This window comes from Sphaerodactylus townsendi, linkage group LG02 (assembly GCF_021028975.2).
Source record: "Sphaerodactylus townsendi isolate TG3544 linkage group LG02, MPM_Stown_v2.3, whole genome shotgun sequence".
NCBI lineage: Eukaryota > Metazoa > Chordata > Lepidosauria > Squamata > Sphaerodactylidae > Sphaerodactylus > Sphaerodactylus townsendi.
Window position 1 is genome coordinate 45,914,811 of NC_059426.1, and position 19,618 is coordinate 45,934,428.

At 43.3% G+C, this 19,618-nt stretch overlaps 1 protein-coding gene across 1 annotated transcript in view; it reads left to right on the plus strand.

The window, feature by feature from the left end:
* GTDC1 (glycosyltransferase like domain containing 1) overlaps positions 1-19,618 on the plus strand; it is a 250,026-nt gene that overhangs the window by 178,057 nt on the left and 52,351 nt on the right. Inside the window, 2 exon segments of the mRNA XM_048485685.1 lie at positions 15,972-16,185; positions 16,188-16,333. Coding sequence (XP_048341642.1) covers positions 15,972-16,185; positions 16,188-16,333 — 360 coding nt within the window.

Genomic DNA, 19,618 nt, shown 5'->3' on the forward strand with positions numbered 1-19,618 from the left:
TACAACTGTATATTCAGATTCTGCCAGGCACAGGTTAGAGTTCTCTGTAATCTAGTTGATGATGGCTGAATTCCCACTGAAAATTTAATCTAGTTACAACCAGGTTTCAAAAGAATCGGCACCTTTTCATCCAGGTTTCAACATCCTCACGGTAGCATGTTTCTAGTGAAGGTGTCTAGGCCTTCCCCTTGAGGGGGGCGGGTGCCTGCTGTCAGGGGTGCAATTGTTAAGCTAGCAGCACCAAAATTTCAGAGTATCTTTAGGAGACCCTCCTGATGATACCACCCATGTTTGGTGAAGTTGGGTTCATGGGGGCCAAAGTTATGGACCCTCAAATGTGTAGCCCTCATCTCCTATTAGTGTTATTTCAAAAAGGTGCATATACAGGAAAATCCCGTGATAAGGGGGGGCGGGGAGCGCCATAAATGGGACTGATCTGTGTTCTGTGGTTTGGCAATGTGGAGATTGCAAGGAAACCTGGATATTTCGGCTGATTATCCCAGGATTAATCACCAGTGGGAAATCGCCCAATAATGACCTGTATCTTACTGTTTTCTGAGTGGAGCTTGAAGGCTTTCTCTGGCCTAAGAAGCCTTCCTCCAATTTAAGTGACTCTTCCTCCAGCCTATGGTAGGATACATCCCAATGAAAACCTGAGATCAACTTCTCTTATCCATGGAGCTTATTGACTAACTTCCTTTCCACTTAAACTAGTCATTTTCTCTCAGCCTAACATGCTTTTCATGGCTATTCTGAGGATGAAATGCTATATAAGGGAGTGTGGCATGCTTATGTAGTAATGCAGATAGTGTGGGACATTTATTTACTCTATGTCATCAGTATATTTGGTTATAGGAGAAAATAATCACTACACAGGTAACCTTATGTATTTCAGTTTATTTAAAGTAGCTTATTTCAGTTTATCTAAAATATTTATGTCATCAACCTGGCCCATAGAGGTCACAGCCCCTGTGTTAGATTGAGAGCCCATCAGGCACACAAGAACTCCCAGCTTACCTCATTACTGGTCCTTACAGTAGCAGCACCCTTTTAAAAACTAAGAAAGGAGACTCTTCTGTGACCCGCTCTGTATCCTCCAATCGCCCTCTATTACTAAGTAGCTCTTTGCATCACAGACTCCAGTTGGATGGCCATCCAGGGCTTTGCAGCTTTGGCCAGAGCCCCTGCCATCCTGGACACTAAATGTTACAGCTTGCTCCTTGGTGCATGGTGTGAGCGAGCAGGAAGGAGAAAGCCCACTACATCTACTTCCCCACAACCAGGACATCAGCTCAGCTTCTGACTGTTCCAGTTGCCATCCTTCTGAGCTCAGTGTCATTCATTCATTCATTCATTCATATCCCACCCCATCCCCGCAGGGCTCTAACACTGAGCATAACCCTGGAACTGACATTGCTTCAGTTGAACAGCATCTGTTTCATTACACTTTCCTTCTCCTCTTTCTTTTGCCCAAAGATCTTTTTCTCCTTATAACACTCTGGAGCCCTCTTCCATGAAGTATCCTGGGATTTTGCTATCAGTAGCCAAGATTAGAGCCTCAGCTGCACTTTACCTTACAACCGAGAGAAATTATAATGATATCTGTGTGTTTCACGAATTACAGGAATGTTGTAAGAAAGGTTACCAAGAGGATTATAGAGGCTCAGGGCTAAACTCAATCAGAATCTTTTGGCCAAGATCCAAGTTAGCTATGTACATAAGGGAATTTGGCCAAGATCCAGAGGACTATGAAACTAGTTCTTTGAGCCAAAGAGCACTTCAAACTTGTTTTTTTGTTTAGCTACAGCTCCCTTAACCACTCTGCATGAGAAGCAACTTTTGAAAGTGAGGGGTGTTTCAGAAGTTCCTTTGTGACATAGTGGTGATGGAACTATCCAAAGCGTGGGGGGAGTCCATTACTTTAACGTAAGGACCTTGCATGAAAGTACTAAGTGGATCTTCACATCTTGGTCCTTGAGATTAAAGTTACTAATGTATTAAGCTTAGGCAGGGTGTCCTTCATATTTTCCCATTCCCTTTGTCCCACTCACACCTATAGTGGCCTAGCAGTATGAATACCCACATGGACGTTTCATACAGCCCTTCCTTCCTTCCCTTCCTTCCTTCCTTCCTTCCTTCCTTCCTTCCTTCCTTCCTTCCTTCCTTCCTTCCTTCCTTCCTTCCTTCCTCCCTTCCTTCCTTCCTTCCTTCCTTCCTTCCTTCCTTCCTTCCTTCCTTCCTTCCTTCCTTCCTTCCTTCCTTCCTTCCTTCCTTCCTTCCTTCCTTCCTTCCTTCCTTCCTTCCTTCCTTCCTTCCTTCCTTCCTTCCTTCCTTCCTTCCTTCCTTCTATTTGTAGCTTAATTAGCTTATGTTACTGTTCCCTTCAGCAAAACTACTCAGGGTATTGCTCTGCTTCATTGCTATGCTGCATACCTGAGGAGGTGTTAAAATCATTAAGGTGTACTATGTGTTTTCTTGAGAAGCACACAAAAGGATTTGCATCTGCAGTGGGGATTGAGCTATCAAAAACAGATGTGACCATGTGGAACATTTCACGTAAATTTATTAAAATCATTATTTACCTGTAACATATAAGCAGGGTTTTAGCTTCACTAGCTCGTTGCCAGTATGTACTGCCAATAATCTGCCAAAAAAGCAGCTCGCTGGCAAAATCGTTGAAATAGTTAGCTTATGCTTACAGAAAACATTACAACCCTGATTCACATTAAAACCTAACAGAAATGAACCCTTTGATGCTGGAGATGCTGGATTGTGTTATTGAAATATGGTATACAGTTTATTTGGATTGTGTATACTGTAGAAGAAATATGAAAATCTATTTGTAATGTGATATGTAATCATCTAAGACAGTTATTGTTTTCAGTTACTCTCCCTGAATGGGATCACGTGGTTTCTGCTCAGGTTCTTTAAAAAGTCTTGCACACATATGTTCCATGTATCAGTTTAAAACGCACAGAGGACCAGTTGGCCCATTAATAAAGCAACGTGATTGAAAACAATAAAGTGTCTGACTTATAAACATAAACAATTTTTAAAGCAAAAGCTTTCTTTTAGAAAAAAAAACATACATTGGAAAAACTTAAGTTTCTCATCCAAGTATCATTTCAATAATGGCAGGCTTAAATATGGGAGACCATGGGGAAACATAATATTACGATAATGTTCTTTGGTGCGGTTTGGAGAGGTTTAGGAAACATTTGGAAGTATTTTTCTCATGAAGTCACTTAACTCTTGAAGTGTTATGATAGCATTCCCTTCTGTATTGTGTTTGTGTGTCCTGCAAGAGACCCATTTAAAAGGGACGCTCAATCTAGAAATCTTTATTAGAATGAATTCCTCTTATCAGGAAACTGCATCCTATGGTGGTTAAGAATAGGATGCAATGGCAGAATAAAAGATTTAAAGGGGAAGTGTCATTTTTCAAATACCCATCCATTTCCAGTTCTGTTCCACCTTCCCTGCTCAGCTGCTTCAAATGAAATTTGTATTTTCTGTCAACACTCTAAAGCTCAGTTGCTGGTGTTTCAGCAAGACTGACTATTGGTGAATGTTTGCAAATCTTAATATATGCAGTTCTCAGAGGGCTAAAACTAAACATTTTAAAATCTTTTCTTTCCCTACACTTCATTTGACCTTTTGTAGTTCGTATGTGCATAGCCATATGTTCTCAACTTTTGTCAGGTGTTGTGACCAAATTAGTTTTTTTTTTTTTTCATTTTAATGTTGGCTGTACCTTGTGCCTTTAAATGTTGCAGTGTAGTTGTCGCATTGGTAAAAATATTCATTCATTAACTATATGAAGCTTCCTTATATTGAATCAGACCATTGGTCTGTCAAAGTATTGTCTACTCAGATTGGCAGCTGTTTTCCAGGGTCTCAGACTGAGGTTTTTCATATCACCTGATTCTTTTAACTGGAGATACCAGGGATTGAACTTGGAATCTTTTAAATACAAAAGAGATGCTTTACAACTTCCACTGTTTAAGGAAAGTCATTCAGGGGGGTCTTGAATTCATCTTTAGAATTGCAGCCTGTAACTTGGATCAGGGGTCCCTGGCCTTTTTGAGACGGTGGGCACCTTTGGAATTTTGGCACAGGGTGGCAAACACAATCACAAAATGGCTGCCACAGGAGATGGAGCCAATCACAAAATGGCTACTGTGGGAGGCGGAGCATGCCACAAAATGTCGGCAAGTGACATTACGCATAGCGCTAATAGTAACTCTTTAACATTTCAGTCAGAAGCGCTGTTTAACAGGATGCATTTACATATTGTTTAAAAATACGCTCTTGAATACATACAGCTTATCTTCAGTCATACAGTTAAGATCTTTGTTCCGTGGTGGCAGCTGCTGCAAAGTAATGTTTTCAAAAATGTGCACAGCCAATCAGAATTCCTTCTGGGCAAAACACCTTCCTACTTTCTGAAAAACAGCTGGCAGGTGCCAGGAAAAGTGTTGGTGGATGACATGGCACTCATGGGCACCACATTGGAGACCCTTCCATTGTATATTACCTCAAAGTGCCTAACTAAAGAGAAGTCGCGCAGCTACAAGGCGGCGGGGGTGCGCTGTGGAAAATCACCCCCAGGTCCCTCCCTCTTTCCCCGCCCCCCCTGTAGCGCCCCCCACCCCTTCTCACACTTACCTTAGTTCCTTTCCTTTTTCAGAACTTTTTCAGGCTGCAAAAGGCTGTTTGCAGTAAAAACGGCCTGAGGAACTACAGTTCCCAGGAGACCTTGGAGCTCACAGGGTCTCCTGGGAAGTATAGTTCCCATCAGGCCGTTTTTACTGAGGACAGGCCTTTTGCAGCCTGAAAAAGTCAGTGAACAAGGAAAGAATTAAAATAAGTATGGGAAGGGAACAGTATGGGACTACCGAGGGGGCCATGGGTGTGGAAAATTAGAATGTGCACCGGGCGCAGTTTGGCCCAGCTATGCCTCTGCTAAAGAGACTGCTTGAAATGGGGTTGGGGAAGGGACAGAATAGTTTAGTTTCAATTTTGCTTGTAGTCCATTCACCATTTTTAGGTATGTAGCTGTTATGAAAACTATTGCCTAGCATTTGACTTAGATATTAGCAAATTTTAAATCCTTGCTGTCAGTTATCAGGCATTACCAAGAGTAAATGTATATTAATAGTCAGTGAATTTACTCAATAAAGGAAATCACAATCCTCAGTTAGCAAGATTGAGGAAGGTTATTTAAGATAGGATGCTGGATAGAACTTTGGAAGATATTGATTCACAGAGTCACCATGAGTTGGAAGCAAATTGACGGCACTTAACACACAGAATTGTAAAAACATGAATGAGAAGTTAACTGGAAAAGAAAGAGACTTTAGGGGTACCTGAAAGCAAGTGTGATGGCATTCCCTCTCCCTTTGAGCCTTGCCACTGACTTGAAAGCTTACAAATACAGACATTTCCTACAAAGCCCTACAGAAGATATAGACCTCATCTTGAATTTCTGTTGCAGTTATATTTGTATATAATTAACTCTTAAGATAAAGACATACAAACTTTCAAACATGTAGCCTTTTGTAGACATAACATTGTTCAGTTTTCTTTTTTCTTTTTCTTTAACAAACAGCTTCATTTTACCTTTATGGAATAGAAAATCGCAAAAGGATGTACTTACAAACTCTAAAATAGTCCAAAGTGATTTGAGAGCATTCTTGCCTGCTTGGAGCCTTTTTGCCAGCGTTCAGGGGTCAATATGTTATGTAATAAATTGGTATTAAATCAGCAATAATCCCACAAGTACAGAGTAGATTAAAATGCTTTTGGCCAGAAGGGTGTGGAACAGGGTGGGTGGAGGGGAGACGACAAAGGAATCAAAGCCTAGAAAGAACACATCTGTGAGGTTTCAGTTTATTTTGGGAATAGCTTCTGTCTTCTTCCTTTGCATAATTCTTTGGGGGTTTTTTTAAGTCAGTGTGATTTCTGTTCTGTGTGCTTCCCAGAAGAAGTGCTGAGTGAATTGTACACACAGAACCTTTATTGAGTGAGCAAAACAAAGCATTTCATTTTCGTGGTGTGTCTTAAACATTGTATTTTTTTTAAAAAAAGAGAGAGAAATGCAGGGTCTTTGGATCCACCCATGAATCCACAGCTGGGGGCTCTTGCCTGGTGCTTTGTGCCCCCCCCCCCTTCTTCCATTGAGGAATTACAGCCAGGAGGAGATGAGCACTAGGAAGATAGATGTCGAAAGCGCAGTTGATTGAGAATGAAATCGGATTGGCAAGAGGATTGAAAAGAGCAGGAAATGCTGAGGAAATAAAATGAAATTTGATGGCACTTTTGTATCCTAAATCCGAAGGAATGAAAGTTCTCTACCAGCAAAATACTACGGAAAGAGATCAGGAATCCCTTTAATGTTGCAAAAAAGCCTGTTGTTCCTTTCCTCTGCATGTGGATTTTTTTTACCACCCTGCTTTAAATCAGGAGTACACCTGATCTTCCTCAGGTACCCTCTTAATCATGTGACGCTCTAGAATAATGATTTCTTTTTTTGGAAAAAAAATCCCCTTTAGCAGTCTTTTCTTTTGTTCCTTGCTCTTTCCATCTTCTACTCTCTTCCCTCTTCTTCCTGTGTGCTTTTTGCATAAAGTGGAACATACAGTTCATTGTGGATGCTATCCGACACAAGTTTCAGTTTCACTGGGTACTTCAGAATTAGTCCAGCTTTATCTGTTGGTCACATGCCAACCCTCCCCCTCCCCGCTCCCCCAGAAATATGAACTCTCTACAGATGACAGTTCCCTGGAGAGGAGAGGAGAGGAGAGGAGAGGAGAGGAGAGGAGAGGAGAGGAGAGGAGAGGAGAGGAGCCATGGTTCAGTACAAAGCAGAACATCTGCGTTGTATACAAAAGGTCCCATGTTCAGTCCCTGAGATCTCCAACTAAAAGAATCAGATGGTGTGAAAGGCCTGAGACATTGGAGAGCTGAGTAGACCGTGCTGACTTTGATAAACCAAGTGTTCTGATTCAGTATATTTATGGAGTTAGTGGGAGCTGAATTGGGGCAGCGGGGCCTGCCCTGATAAATACATATTAATTTTAAAGGCTCTCTCTCTCTGTACATGTGCATATGTTGTCAATGGAAGAAGATGAACAGGATGAAGAAGAAACGATTGGAAACCTGTTGTTTAGGACAGTGAATGAACCCTGAACAGTGAATTGCAGCTACAGAACAGCAGTGTGCTACATTAACTAGTGTGTTGCATTTTAAAAAGGTAACCTGGGTACAATGCTGACTGAATGGCTTTGGGCAAATCACTTCCACTCAACCTGAGCTTCCTCACAAGCTTGTTGCAAAAGCTGATGCGGTAACAATCATACAGAATTCTGACTCCTAAAAGCTATGAGAAATATCTTTCTTTTACCATTCCCCATGGAAATCTTTCTGTACCAGCTTTCTCATAAATAGCGTCATCAGCATCGTCTAAGCAGGAAGTTGCCGGAGCTATCCCAGATACCTCTCACTATGGCCAACTTATGACCCTTCACATAATTGGAAATCATCCAAACGTGAAGGGTGTTTATCTCTGGAATGTGTTAAGAAAGACATGGACAGAATCACCCAGCAACCCATTATGAAGGTCAGAGAGGTAGATGCAGCAAAAAGCTGAATAAAAGTTTTGGCATAGTAAGAGAATCTTCGAGTGTTTTGTTTTTTTTCCGTAGGTCATAGGAAGGATCTCCTTGTGGTGAGATTGCCCCCTGCCTAACTCTTTGAGTGGCCCAATTCATGGGTGAACTTTTTTCTTCATTTTGGAGCAAGGATTGGTAATACCTTGTCTAAGAATCTCTACCAGGAAGGCTGACTTTCAACATACTGGGAAAGTTCCTTCAGGGCCACTGGCAGGCAGGAGCATCATAAGGGAAGTAGTCCTACCACAGCTACGGAGTTCTTTTTGGCTTGGGCCTCTGCTATGGCAACAGTAACAATGGATGTAGACTCCCCCATAGTCTTTTCTGCCACAGCCCAACCTGAGCAGACCTTATCGCTGCTGTAAGTCCCAGGCTACCTCTGATCTTTACCTAAACACCAGCAAGTTTACCTGAACCTTTACCTGAACACCAGATAGTTTTTCATATCCTTTTCACAGGATCTAAAAATTAAAAGAAAAAAAGCGTTTTGGGAAATTTCTGTTTTGTCACATCTTTGGAGAGAACCTCCATGTTTTTTTCAGGTCATCTCTCTGTGAAGTTTGACAGCTATGAATATAAGATATTTCTTCCAGGTGTCACATGTTTTATCTGTTTTGTTTGTGCAAAATAACTCTTCAGTATACAGTGTGTAGCTCAGATTCCAGAGATGCTTCTCTAATAATTTGATATAACCAAAAACAGCTCTGCAGCCCTGGTTTCTAATGTGGTTTTTTGTTCGTTTGACAATGACATCAGTATCTTTCCATTTTTCTTTTGGTGGTGTTTTTAATAAAATAGTGTATGCGCTGGCTGTTGGAGCCAGTGAAGAATACTGATTCTCATAAGTAATTTTTCATTAGGCTAAATGGGGTGTTGTGAATAAACATGTGCAAAGGGACTATGATGACATCTTATATGCAAACAGTGTAAGCTGCACTTCTCTGCTGCAAATTAATGTGCATAGGTGTGTTGGCACGGCTGTTTTCTATGTAGTGAGTGTATATTGTGCAAGCTGGAAAGGATGGCAAATCTGGCAGATTAAATGTCAGACATTCAGGGTGACATTTATAGTGACTTCCAGCATGTTAAGAGACTTCTATCGTCGTCAAGAATTAGTTATTTTTGCCATGTTTCAACAAAGAGTTTACCATCAAATGCACCAAACTGACAGGTTATTTGTTATATTTGTGGGACTCTCAAGACTTATTTGTTTACTATATGTATAAACACTTTAACTAGATACTTCTCAGAGGACTCAGATTCAGAAAAAGAGAACTGCTTTTGGAATAATTTGCACTGCAAAAGTAGTGTGCAGCATCAGCCCACTGGACATAGAATAGAATAGAATAGAATCTTTATTGGCCAAGTGTGATTGGACACACAAGGAATTTGTCTCCGGTGCATATGCTCTCAGTGTACATAAAAGAAAAATACATTTGTCAAGAATCATAAGGTACAGCACTTAATGATTGTCATATAGGTCTAGTAAGCAATCAGGAAACAATCAGTAGTAATGAAAACATAAAATGTAAAATCATAAAATAAAATAAAATAAAATAAAATGTAAAATAAAATGAAATGCCAGCACAGGCTATAGTCATACAGTCATAAGTGGGAGGAGATGGGTAATAGGAATGATGAAAAAAGTAGTGCAGTAATTATATAATAAGTATATAATAAATAGTTTAACATTATCGAGGAAATTATTTGTTTAACAGAGTGATGGCATTCGGAAAAAACTGTTCTTATGTCTAGTTGTCTTGGTATGCAGTGCTCTGTAGCGACGTTTAGAGGGTAAGAGTTGAAACAGTTTATGTCCAGGATGCGAGGGGTCAGTAAATATTTTCACAGCCCTTTTTTTGACCCGTGCGGTATACAGGTCCTCAATGGAAGGCAGGTTAGCAGCAATTGTTTTTTTCTGCAGTTCTGATTATTCTCTGAAGTCTGTAATGTCGATCTTGTTGGAGTTGCAGAACCAAAACCACACAGTTATAGAGGTGCAGATGACAGACTCAATGATTCCTCTGTAGAGACTGTATCCAGCAGCTCCCTGGGCAGTTTGAGCGTCCTGAGCTGGCGCAGAAAGAACATTCTTTGTTGTGCTTTTTTGATGACATTTTTGATATTAGGTGACCATTTTAGGTCATGAGATATGATGGAGCCTAGAAATGTAAAGGTCTCTACTGTTGATACTGTGTTGTCTAGTATTGTGAGAGGAGGTAGGATGGGAGGGTTTCTCCTGAAATCTACCACCATTTCTACGGTTTTAAGTGTGTTCAGTTCTAGATTGTTCCAGTGGCACCACGAGGCTAGTTGTTCAACCTCCCGTCTGTATGCGGTTTCATCGTTGTCTCGAATGAGACCAATCACTGTTGTATCATCTGCAAATTTCAGTATTTTAACAGATGGATCGTTTGAGATGCAGTCATTGGTATACAGAGAGAAGAGAAGTGGTGAAAGTACACAGCCTTGGGGGGCCCCTGTGCTCATTTTACAGGTGTCATTTTACAGGACATGCTCACCCAACCAAGGTATCTCTGAGGTGCTAGCTTCTTGTTTTTTATAAAGATAGGAAAAGGCACCTAGCCTAGCACACATTTTGAGGAGTCAACTGAAGAATATCCATAACATTCACATGGTGTGTGCAGTGGTCCCTCTAAACATTCCCCAGTGCTGTGTGGCAATCTGAAAATGCTGCGCAGAACTGAGCCACCTGGGAAAGCTCCCCCTGCCAGGTAGCCCCTTGTCTGCATGGCAGCAGTACAATGGCAGCATGGCCACTCATGTGCACAATTTATAGGGAAGACTGTGTATAGGGAACACTGTGTATAGGTCATTTAGACAGACTTTTAAAGGAACATGCAAGCAGCCAATGCAAAGCTGAGATGTTGGCAAGGAAAGGAGATATGGCAAAGCTTCACTTTCCTTCTCCTGAATCCTTGAAAACAGCATGCTCAGGTTTCAGGTCAACTCTCTATGAGGTTTGACAAGAAGAAGAGGAAGAGGAGGAGGAGGAGTTTGGATTCATATCCCCCCTTTCTCTCCTGTATGAGAATCAAAGGGGCTTATCAAAGATCCATAATCTAAAAAAATAAGCAAGGTTAAATGTTGCTGAGAATCTGGGAAACATCTGTCCAACTATGGGGTAGGACATGGGCAACCCAATCCAAAATCTGAGGTAGTCAGGGACAGTGCTGCTACCATGCCCACTCCAGAGGACTTCCAGGCAGCACAGGAAGGCAGCTAAAAAACAGCAGCAGCTGCCTGGAAGCTTCCATGGAGCTTAATGGAGTTACGGCTCCCAAAAGGGTGGCATAAGTCCAAAACCCTGGCCAAGGCATTCCCAGCCCTAAAGGCTGGGGGGGACCAACTAACATTAACTCCACCTTTGAGATTCCCCAGCTGTCCCCCATGCACCAAAGACACTTCGAGCAACAGCATTCTTCTGCAGCAGGGCCTACTTTTGGGTTTCGCTGCTGTCAAGCTGAGGGATGGCCAGCCACTGCTGCCTTTATCCTCTCCACTGGCACGCGTGCCCCTTGTGCCAGTGGAGAAGGCAAATGCACCAGCATGGTCCCACACCATCTCCATTGCCCCTTTCGCTCTCCCCATAAGATTGGACTGTAAGGACTGCAGCCAGAAGGGACATGTGCAGAAATGATCATTCCCACTTCTTTTTGTGAGTTCCCAAGAGTCCTGGGTTTGGCAGAGTGACACAGAGAACTATAAAGGAAAGGTAGAAAAAATCCCTTTGGCAAACTATCTGCTTGCAGGTTTGTTTTTTTTAAAGAAACCAACCCATTCACTTCTTTACTTGTTTGGTACAAGTTATAGATACCATATTGCAGTTAGACTACGGTCGAATCCCCACTACTGTCTTAGCCAGGTTTCAGAACACAAACTAACCAGGTTTGAGGGACGACCTCCCCATTGCTTGCATGGCAGATTCCGTTTCTGGCGCTCGTTCTCCCTGTTAATCCGTGTTCCGGCAGGACCTGGTTACAAGTGGCACAGACCCCATTAACACGGTTCAGGGCTGATCCGAGGGGTGGGATGAGGGTTGAAACCCTGACTCGTTTCCCTGGATTGGTTGCCCTGGAGTGTGACACGGAATTTGGGCAACCAATCAGTGCTGCGATGCGTGCACAGCCTTTCCTTGGTTTCGTTTCTGCTTTTGCAATCGGCCAGCAGAAGGGGACGTAAACATTAAACAGCCAAACGTGTAACCTTAAATCGTTAATGGTTTACACAGGTAACGATTAACTGTTTGCATAGTTAGACAGTTAAACGTTAAACTTTTACACACTGGTTTTTTTGATCACGCCCCTACAATGTACATTTCCGCAGTGGGAAAAGGTCCTTCCCCATCCAGGCACGCCAGCCAATCAGGGGAGACCGGTGAAGCAAGCTCACCTGGTAGTGGGGATTGCTAAGAGTTCTGCAACCGGGTGGATCTGCTGTGTGCTCGCTGCAGTGGGGAGGGAGAAACTCCGATGAAGAGGACAGTTTCACCACGAACAGGTTTGGATCTGCGTGCAAATTTCAAGTGGGGATTCGACCTACAATCTGCTCTACCACTGGTAGTTGTGATATAACCTTTCCTTACAGCAGTTAATGCCTCTTGTTGGTGTAATCTTTATACCAATACTTTGAATTTCTTTATCACATTGTAAAACAAGGTATTTACTTTTCATATGTTTTATATTTTAAGTTCTAAAGATTTATTCCAGTGTTATCTATTATTGAACTGTTAAAATTATATTTTTCATTAATGCTATGCTAGTATTTCTCTGGCTCCCAGCCTGCATGCTTCATCATGTCTACACTATTGTTAATAAAACATACAGAACTACTTTTGTACCAAAACAGTGCCAAGTTAATGCAGATAATTCTTGGTCCTTCATATATCATAAAATTTCGGAATGCCATTTTATGAATAGTTTTTATAATAATATTTATCATAAAATAAATATTGCTATAAAAACTATTAAATAAAATGGCATTCCAAAATGACTTCTTAAAATTGTCAAGGTAATTAATACTATGTGCACAATGCAAGCAGATAACAGTGTCCTAATTACACTTGGGCTGTCCATGTACATCTTGTGTAAAAAGTATTCTAAAATCCCATAAACCCCGTAGATTTATGAGGTCTGAGAACTCAAAAATAACTTGGTGTAACAGAGCAAAGGCTGGCAAAAGAAACAACATTATGTTGAGGAGGAAAAAGACAACACAGAACACAAACCTGAGCTAATTTTAATGTATTTGTGAAGCTGGTTGTGTTGGATCCACCAGAAGATTTTATGGGAGAGACTGGCAGAGTGGCTACTGTTTGTCCCAGAACACCTCTATGAAGATCAGGAGAACCTTGCAAGGAAAATGTTCCACAAGACAAGGTGCTGCAGCAACAAATGGGAATCTACTAAAATCACCTTTTTTCTGTCTTCTGCTGAGGCAAGCAATCCTACGGGAAAAGGAATTAAACTCCACCACATCTTTTTAACCAGAGATTTAGGAATTCTTAAATTCAACCGGTGGTTAAAGTTAGCTTCCTGCAGATGAGTGGAAGCAATTTTTGGAGAATGAAGCTCAGCTGTATAGGTCAGTATCTGAGCAACAAAGTAGATTTTGGAAGTAACCCTCAAGGCTTCATTAAAAAAATAAAGTTTAATAAAATGGCAAACTGCAAACATAGGATTGCCCAACTCCAAGCTAAGAACACCTGAAGAGTGAAAAAGTAAAAGGACAAAGGAGCAGAAATACAGTAGGCTGGCAGGTTAGGGAAGTTAGAGAGATCAGGCAGAAGAAGAAACAGCAGCTGGTGCTACAAAGATGTTTTGTAGATCTTGGAAAAGAACCATTGGCGCAGCCTAAGTCAAAAAGAAGACAAGATTTGTGGCAGATATTCATAGTAGTGCTAGTCTAGTACACAGCATGAGACATATATGAAGTGAAAGGTCACTTAATTAACCATTAAGGGAGGAATATTCTTTGAGCTAAAACTGTAAGGGCCGGGAGATCTCCAGATTGCAAAGATAAGTTCCCTTGGATAAAATGACTATTTGTAGGGTGAATTCTATAACGTCCCTCTCTAAACCCTGCCCTCTTTAGGCTCCACCTCCAAAACTCCAGGTATTTCCCAACCCAGAGCTGGCAACCCTAACTAAGAGCAGCCACACCAAAAAGGCACTAGGCCTGTGGTGTGTTGCACCATGCATGGTCCTTTGGGCTTCAGAAAGCCACAATAGGATTCCAGACTGAGATTCCCCTTCAGGCCTCTCCAGATACCACTCAGACACAAGCCAAACATCATATGAAAGCAGATCACATGGCTTGCCTACCTTCCATACTCCAGTTATGTGTCAATTGACTTTGTACTGAGAAGGATTCTTTATATTATCGGCAAACATATTTGTATTGTCTGCTAGTACTAAAAATGCCGCTGATCTCTATTGCTGGTATTGATACATTCTTCAACCTTTCCAGTACTAAGTAAAACCTAGATTTTGTTGCGATTATGGCCACACTTCACTGTTGCAGTATTGTAGATGACCAGTGGGTGGAATATGAAAGCCACTCCTACAGTTGTCCTAGACCAACAAACAGACTTCATTATTTTGATTAGTGAAATAAAACAACAAAATATGGCCAGGAAGCTGACCTCCTTTCTCTCTCTTGTAGGAATTGCTTCATGTTCAGGTTAAAAGCAGAGATTCCTTAAAAGTAACTGGATCTTTGGAATGCCTCTTTCAGGCAGTTCCTTCATAAGGTTATGTTGTCCTTTCTCAGTCCATTCTCAGTCTTTTTCTTTTCAGTGGTAACAAAAGCCAGCAATTTGAGGGAAATTGTGACAGTTCACAGCCACAATTGTCTGTGGCTGCACTCTAATGTTGACTGTATGATCCTGTTCTCTAAATCAGGGTGCCTGAGGTCCCCTGAGCTGCCTCGCTGCTGCCTGTGGCAGCTTTTCAAGGGCCTCAGAAGTGAGGGAGGAGGTCACATGAACTGCCTCTTCCTCTTGGCATACAAAGTTCCCCAGCTGTTCAAACTTCCACTCCCATCCTCCTCATTGGCCTTTGCTCATCTCCCTTTTATCTTTCCCGCTTCCTCAATCCCCACCCCCACCTCCGATCTGGGCGTGACGTGTATTGTGTCAATTCACAGGCCTGTTGGCCAAGCCTTCACAGGCCCTATTGGCCTTATTCTGGCCCCACCTTCTCCTTGACTCTCCCCCACCTTATCTGTCTGATGCTAAAATGCCTGGCTGTTGGGCTGCCACGCCCTTTCCCCACTTCTGTGCATCTGCTTCCCCCCGCCCTTACTCTGCTGCTGCTGACTGCCATGCTGTCTGGCCCAGCTGCGCCTGGCTCCTCTTTCCATCACCGACTCTTTCACTCTCCCAGGTGAGCCCGTCCCTGCCCTCTGGCCTTGGGGAAAGAGCAGAATTCTCAGCGTTGCAGCTCTGACCATTGGGTGCATCGTGGGGGGTGGGTCATGGGGATTGGAGCAGGTGGTCGGTGAGCTGTGGGGGGAGGCAGTGAGCAGTTGGCGGGGGGGGGGGCTCCCTGGATGATAGACATTAGAACAGCAGCATTGCAGGAGAACAGTTAAGAGGAAAACCTAAGGCTGGAGAAGATGGATAACTGGAACTTGGAGAGCAGTAGGCAGAGACAGTTGTTCTCTTAGCCAAGCAAAGTTAAGTTTCTAGTGCTACGTTTGGATGATCCTGAGGCTTTATACTGCCTGTCAGTCACAAGGGGCCAATGCTTTACTGTCCCGGTCTTTCTGTGCCTGCAGAGGACTGAATGAACACAATTCACACAAGAAGATAGTGCTCTTCTCACCTCTCAGACCATGAAAATCTTGGTTCAAGTCTGCAAACTTCTTGCCATTGTTCCTCTGAAAGCCCTTTGCATTAGGACTGTCATAGCCAAGGTTTTTTATGGAGATGACATGGAACTTCTCCTGGTGATTGAAACCTTTCATGTGGTGAATGGCTCTCAGAAATGTTAGAATAATCCATATATCAAAATGTTTAAGTGACTTCCACATGGCAGTGAAGTAGCACTCATTTGCCATTTGATGAGGGTTAATAAGTAATTGCTTTGGAGATGGTCTGTAAGTCATTTTGAGAACTTGTTCTTCCTTGTGACTAGAATTCTATTTCCTCTTCTACATCGCGCAAGTGCAGTAATCATAAATACATGGAAAATATTAACCAGCTTTGAATCTTTGACAGGTTTCAAGACCTCCATATTTGTTCAAAATTTAAAGTTGTATTTTTTTTAATCGTAGGTTTATGCCAGAACACAAATTGGCCCATAATGGAGCTAAAGGAAATGGGAATACTTGCCCATTTATGAGTCTGCCTTTCCAAGAGAAGAACTACGAGACTGTGGGCTTAACGAAAAGTTGCAGCTCAGACCAGGGATCTGCTGATAGCAAAACAGAGACAGAATGTTGTACCCCTTTACAAGAAAGACTGCATAACCTGCTAACAACACCGAGGAAGGAACCATTCAAGAAACGCCCTCCGAAACTTTTGAACAAGGCATGGCTCAAAGGAGTCGGCCACAGGCTTTTTTGGCTTTTCCGGAGATCCCAGGGGAACTGGATTGTCAGCAGAAACCTTTGCACATCGTTTGGCCTCACAGATGGTAAGTGCATTACCAAATGAAAATACCATGGGTTGGGACCAAAGTAAACTGCTGCCTGCAAAGCCCCTTAGATGTTGGCCCCAGAAGTTGTGCGGTTTCAGGAACACACTGAGCAAAACATAGAGGTCTGCACAGGGACGTGGGTATAGATTTTTTATGGGGGTTCAGGGGTGGGGCCACACCCCCACCCGCCCCTAGGGCATGGCTACGCCTCCCCAAGCCCCGCCCCTGGCCTAGCGCTTATAAAAGCAGCTCTCCGAGGCCGGGGACAACAGACTCCCCTGCCCCCCACCAGCTGGGCTCCCAGCCGGCAGCCGGCAGTTCCTTCTGCCCTCCCCTCTGGACAGAGGCATAGAGGGAAAATGGAGCCCAGTGCAAAATCTGAGTTTTGCACACACACACCCCGGGTAGCCGCTGTGATGTTGGAATCCACCCCCAAACAGCATCTCTTTCAATGGTGTTTAAACTAGAGAGCCCAAATTCTCCTTTTAAATCCACCTTAAAGGGAGAATCTGGGGTCCCAAGTTAAACAACATTACCCTGAAACAGCATCACTTTCAATGTGGCGTAGTGGTTAAGAGCAGGTGCATTCTAATCTGCAGCAGCGGCAAAGCTCCCAGGGGGAGGGGGGATGCGATGCACCGGGCGCACGAATTTGGGTCACGTGGGGGGTGCAAAATCCCCCCGGCCCCTCCCTCGTTCCCCCGGTGGCACACCCCCCAGGGCGCCCCTCCCACACTTACTTTAGGAAACTGAGCAGGCTGGAGAACAGGCCTTCCTGTTCTGATGAGAACTACATTTCCCAGGAGACCCTGGGAAATGTAGTTCAAGCTGAAATCCCAACCTACTAGGCCTAAAGTGGTAGAAGTGAGTGGAGAGCCACCTCAGAGGGAGTGAGAACGGCGTGGTGGCCCCTGACCTCCCCACACTCACTTTCGGAAACCGAGCAGGCTGGAGAACAGGCCTTCCTGTTCTGATGAGAACTACATTTCCCAGGAGACCCTGGGAAATGTAGTTCCCACCAGAACAGGAAGGCCTGTTCTCCAGCCTGCTCGGTTTTCTAAAGGGAGTGGGAGTGGGAGTGGGGGGGCGCCGCTACGGGGGGGGGAAGCCAGAGTGCGCACCGGACGCACTCTGGCCCAGCTACGCCTCTGATCTGGAGGAACTGGGTTTGATTCCCTGCTCTGCCACTTGAGCTGAGGAGGCTCATCTGGGGAATTCAGATTAGCCTGTGCATTCCCACACATGCCAGCTGGGTGACCTTGGGGTAGTCACAGCTTTTCGGAGCTCTCTCAGCCCCACCCACCTCACAGTACGTTTGTTGTGAGGGAGGAAGGGCAAGGAGATTGTAAGCTCCTTTGAGTCTCCTACACGAGAGAAAGGGGGGATATAAATCCAAACTCCTCCTCTTCTTCTTCTTCTTCTTCTTCTTCTTCTTCTTCTTCTTCTTCTTCTTCTTCTTCTTCTTTTTCTAAACTGAGGACCTCAGATTCTCCCTTTAAATCCATTCCAAAGGGGGTGGATTTAAAAGGAGAATCTGGGGAAATTTGGGGGGTGCCTGCTGTCATGGGTGTAATTGTTAAGCTAGCAGCACCAAACTTTCAGGGTATCTTTAGGAGACTCTCCTAATGATACCAGCCAGGTTTGGTGAAGTTTGGTTCAGGGGGTCCAAAGTTATGGACCCTCAAAGGTGTAGCCCCCATCTCCTATTAGCTCCCATTGGAAACAATACGGGATGGGGGCACCCCCTTTGGGAGTCCATAGCTTTGGACCCCCGGGACCAAACTTCACAAAACCTGGGTGGTATCAATAAGAGACTCCCCTGAAAATACATCTGAGGTTTGGTGAAGTTTGGTTCAGGATGTCCAAAGTTATGCACCCTCAAAGGTGTAACCCCCATCTTCTATTAGCTCCCATTGGAAACAATGGAAGATGGGGGCACCCCCTTTGGGAGTCCATAACTTTGGACCCCCTGAACCAAACCTCACCAAACCCGGGTAGTATCATCAGGAGGGTCCCCCAAACAATCCCTGAAAGTTTGGTACTCCTATCCCAAACAATGTGCCCCCTGCAGGCCAAAAACCGAAAAAACACTAAAAATGTTTTAAAAACCCACAAACGGAGGGGCGGAGCTTCGGACATGAATGTGAGGAGGTTGAACCCGAGGACCCCCCCCCACACACCTACGTCCTTGGCTCTGCATGAGTGCGGGTTGGTTGGTAAGAATTGTGGTCAACCCGTCTGGCAGCAGAAAATGAGGTTTAGATTCAATCCAGCTTGACGCTGGATATTACTTCAGTATAATAATATGGCTTTTGATGATATATGTCTTTAAAGAGAATGACAGGTATCCAAATCTTTGACAAACACAACTTTCCTACCCCACTCTCTTCTGATGCAGCTCATTGAGCCGCCCTCCATTTTGTTTCTGTGGCCTGTAGACCTTCAAGGGTTTGCAGTAGGATGAGGCAATTGGTGTTAATTACCACCTCATCTCCAGCAAGCATAGATATCATTCCATTGGATAAAACACGTGGTCAAATATGTGCCACTGTTCCTAATTATTACAAAAGCCATCCTTTCAGTAGTTATTATTTCAGTGCTGAAATTCACTGCTGTCTTTCAGAATCCAAGAAAAAAAGGGAGAGGGGAGGAATGTACAGAAATGACATTGAAATTATATGTAAAATCGTGGAAATTCTGTTTCAAAGCATTTTCAGTCCACTAATGACGTTTAATATGCAGTGTTAATTTATATTATCTTAATTATCCTAATGTGACTGACTAGGTGTTAAAATTCAGGACCAGATTATACTGTTCTGTTCCATGTCTTACTTTTTAATATACCTGTCCAGATTTTTAAAACATGCATAGATGTATATACGTGACAAGAAAATCACTGCTCTTCAAGCTGTTGACACAAATACCTCATTGCCAAATCTTTCCTAAACTGAGGAAAATCTCCCGTGCCACGTAGTCGCTGCAAGCCCCGAAACTTTAGCTTTGACTCCCGCCATAAATTAGGATTTAAAGAGGTAAAATGTCCTGATAATCTTCCGGTATTGGGCACGAACATTTTAATCTAGTTTTTATTCCTCACAGTTTGTTTAATCTGCATGTGGCCTGATTAGAGTTCACTTCATCCACAGATTATAGTCTGTTTATTTCAGAGATGCTGGGTCGATCAGTAGGTCAGATTTTCTGAGAGCAACTGTTTGCAGGTGAAGCAATAAGTACACCACACCGACAGGGCAAATCGCCTTTGCAGAGGATTTGACTTCCAGC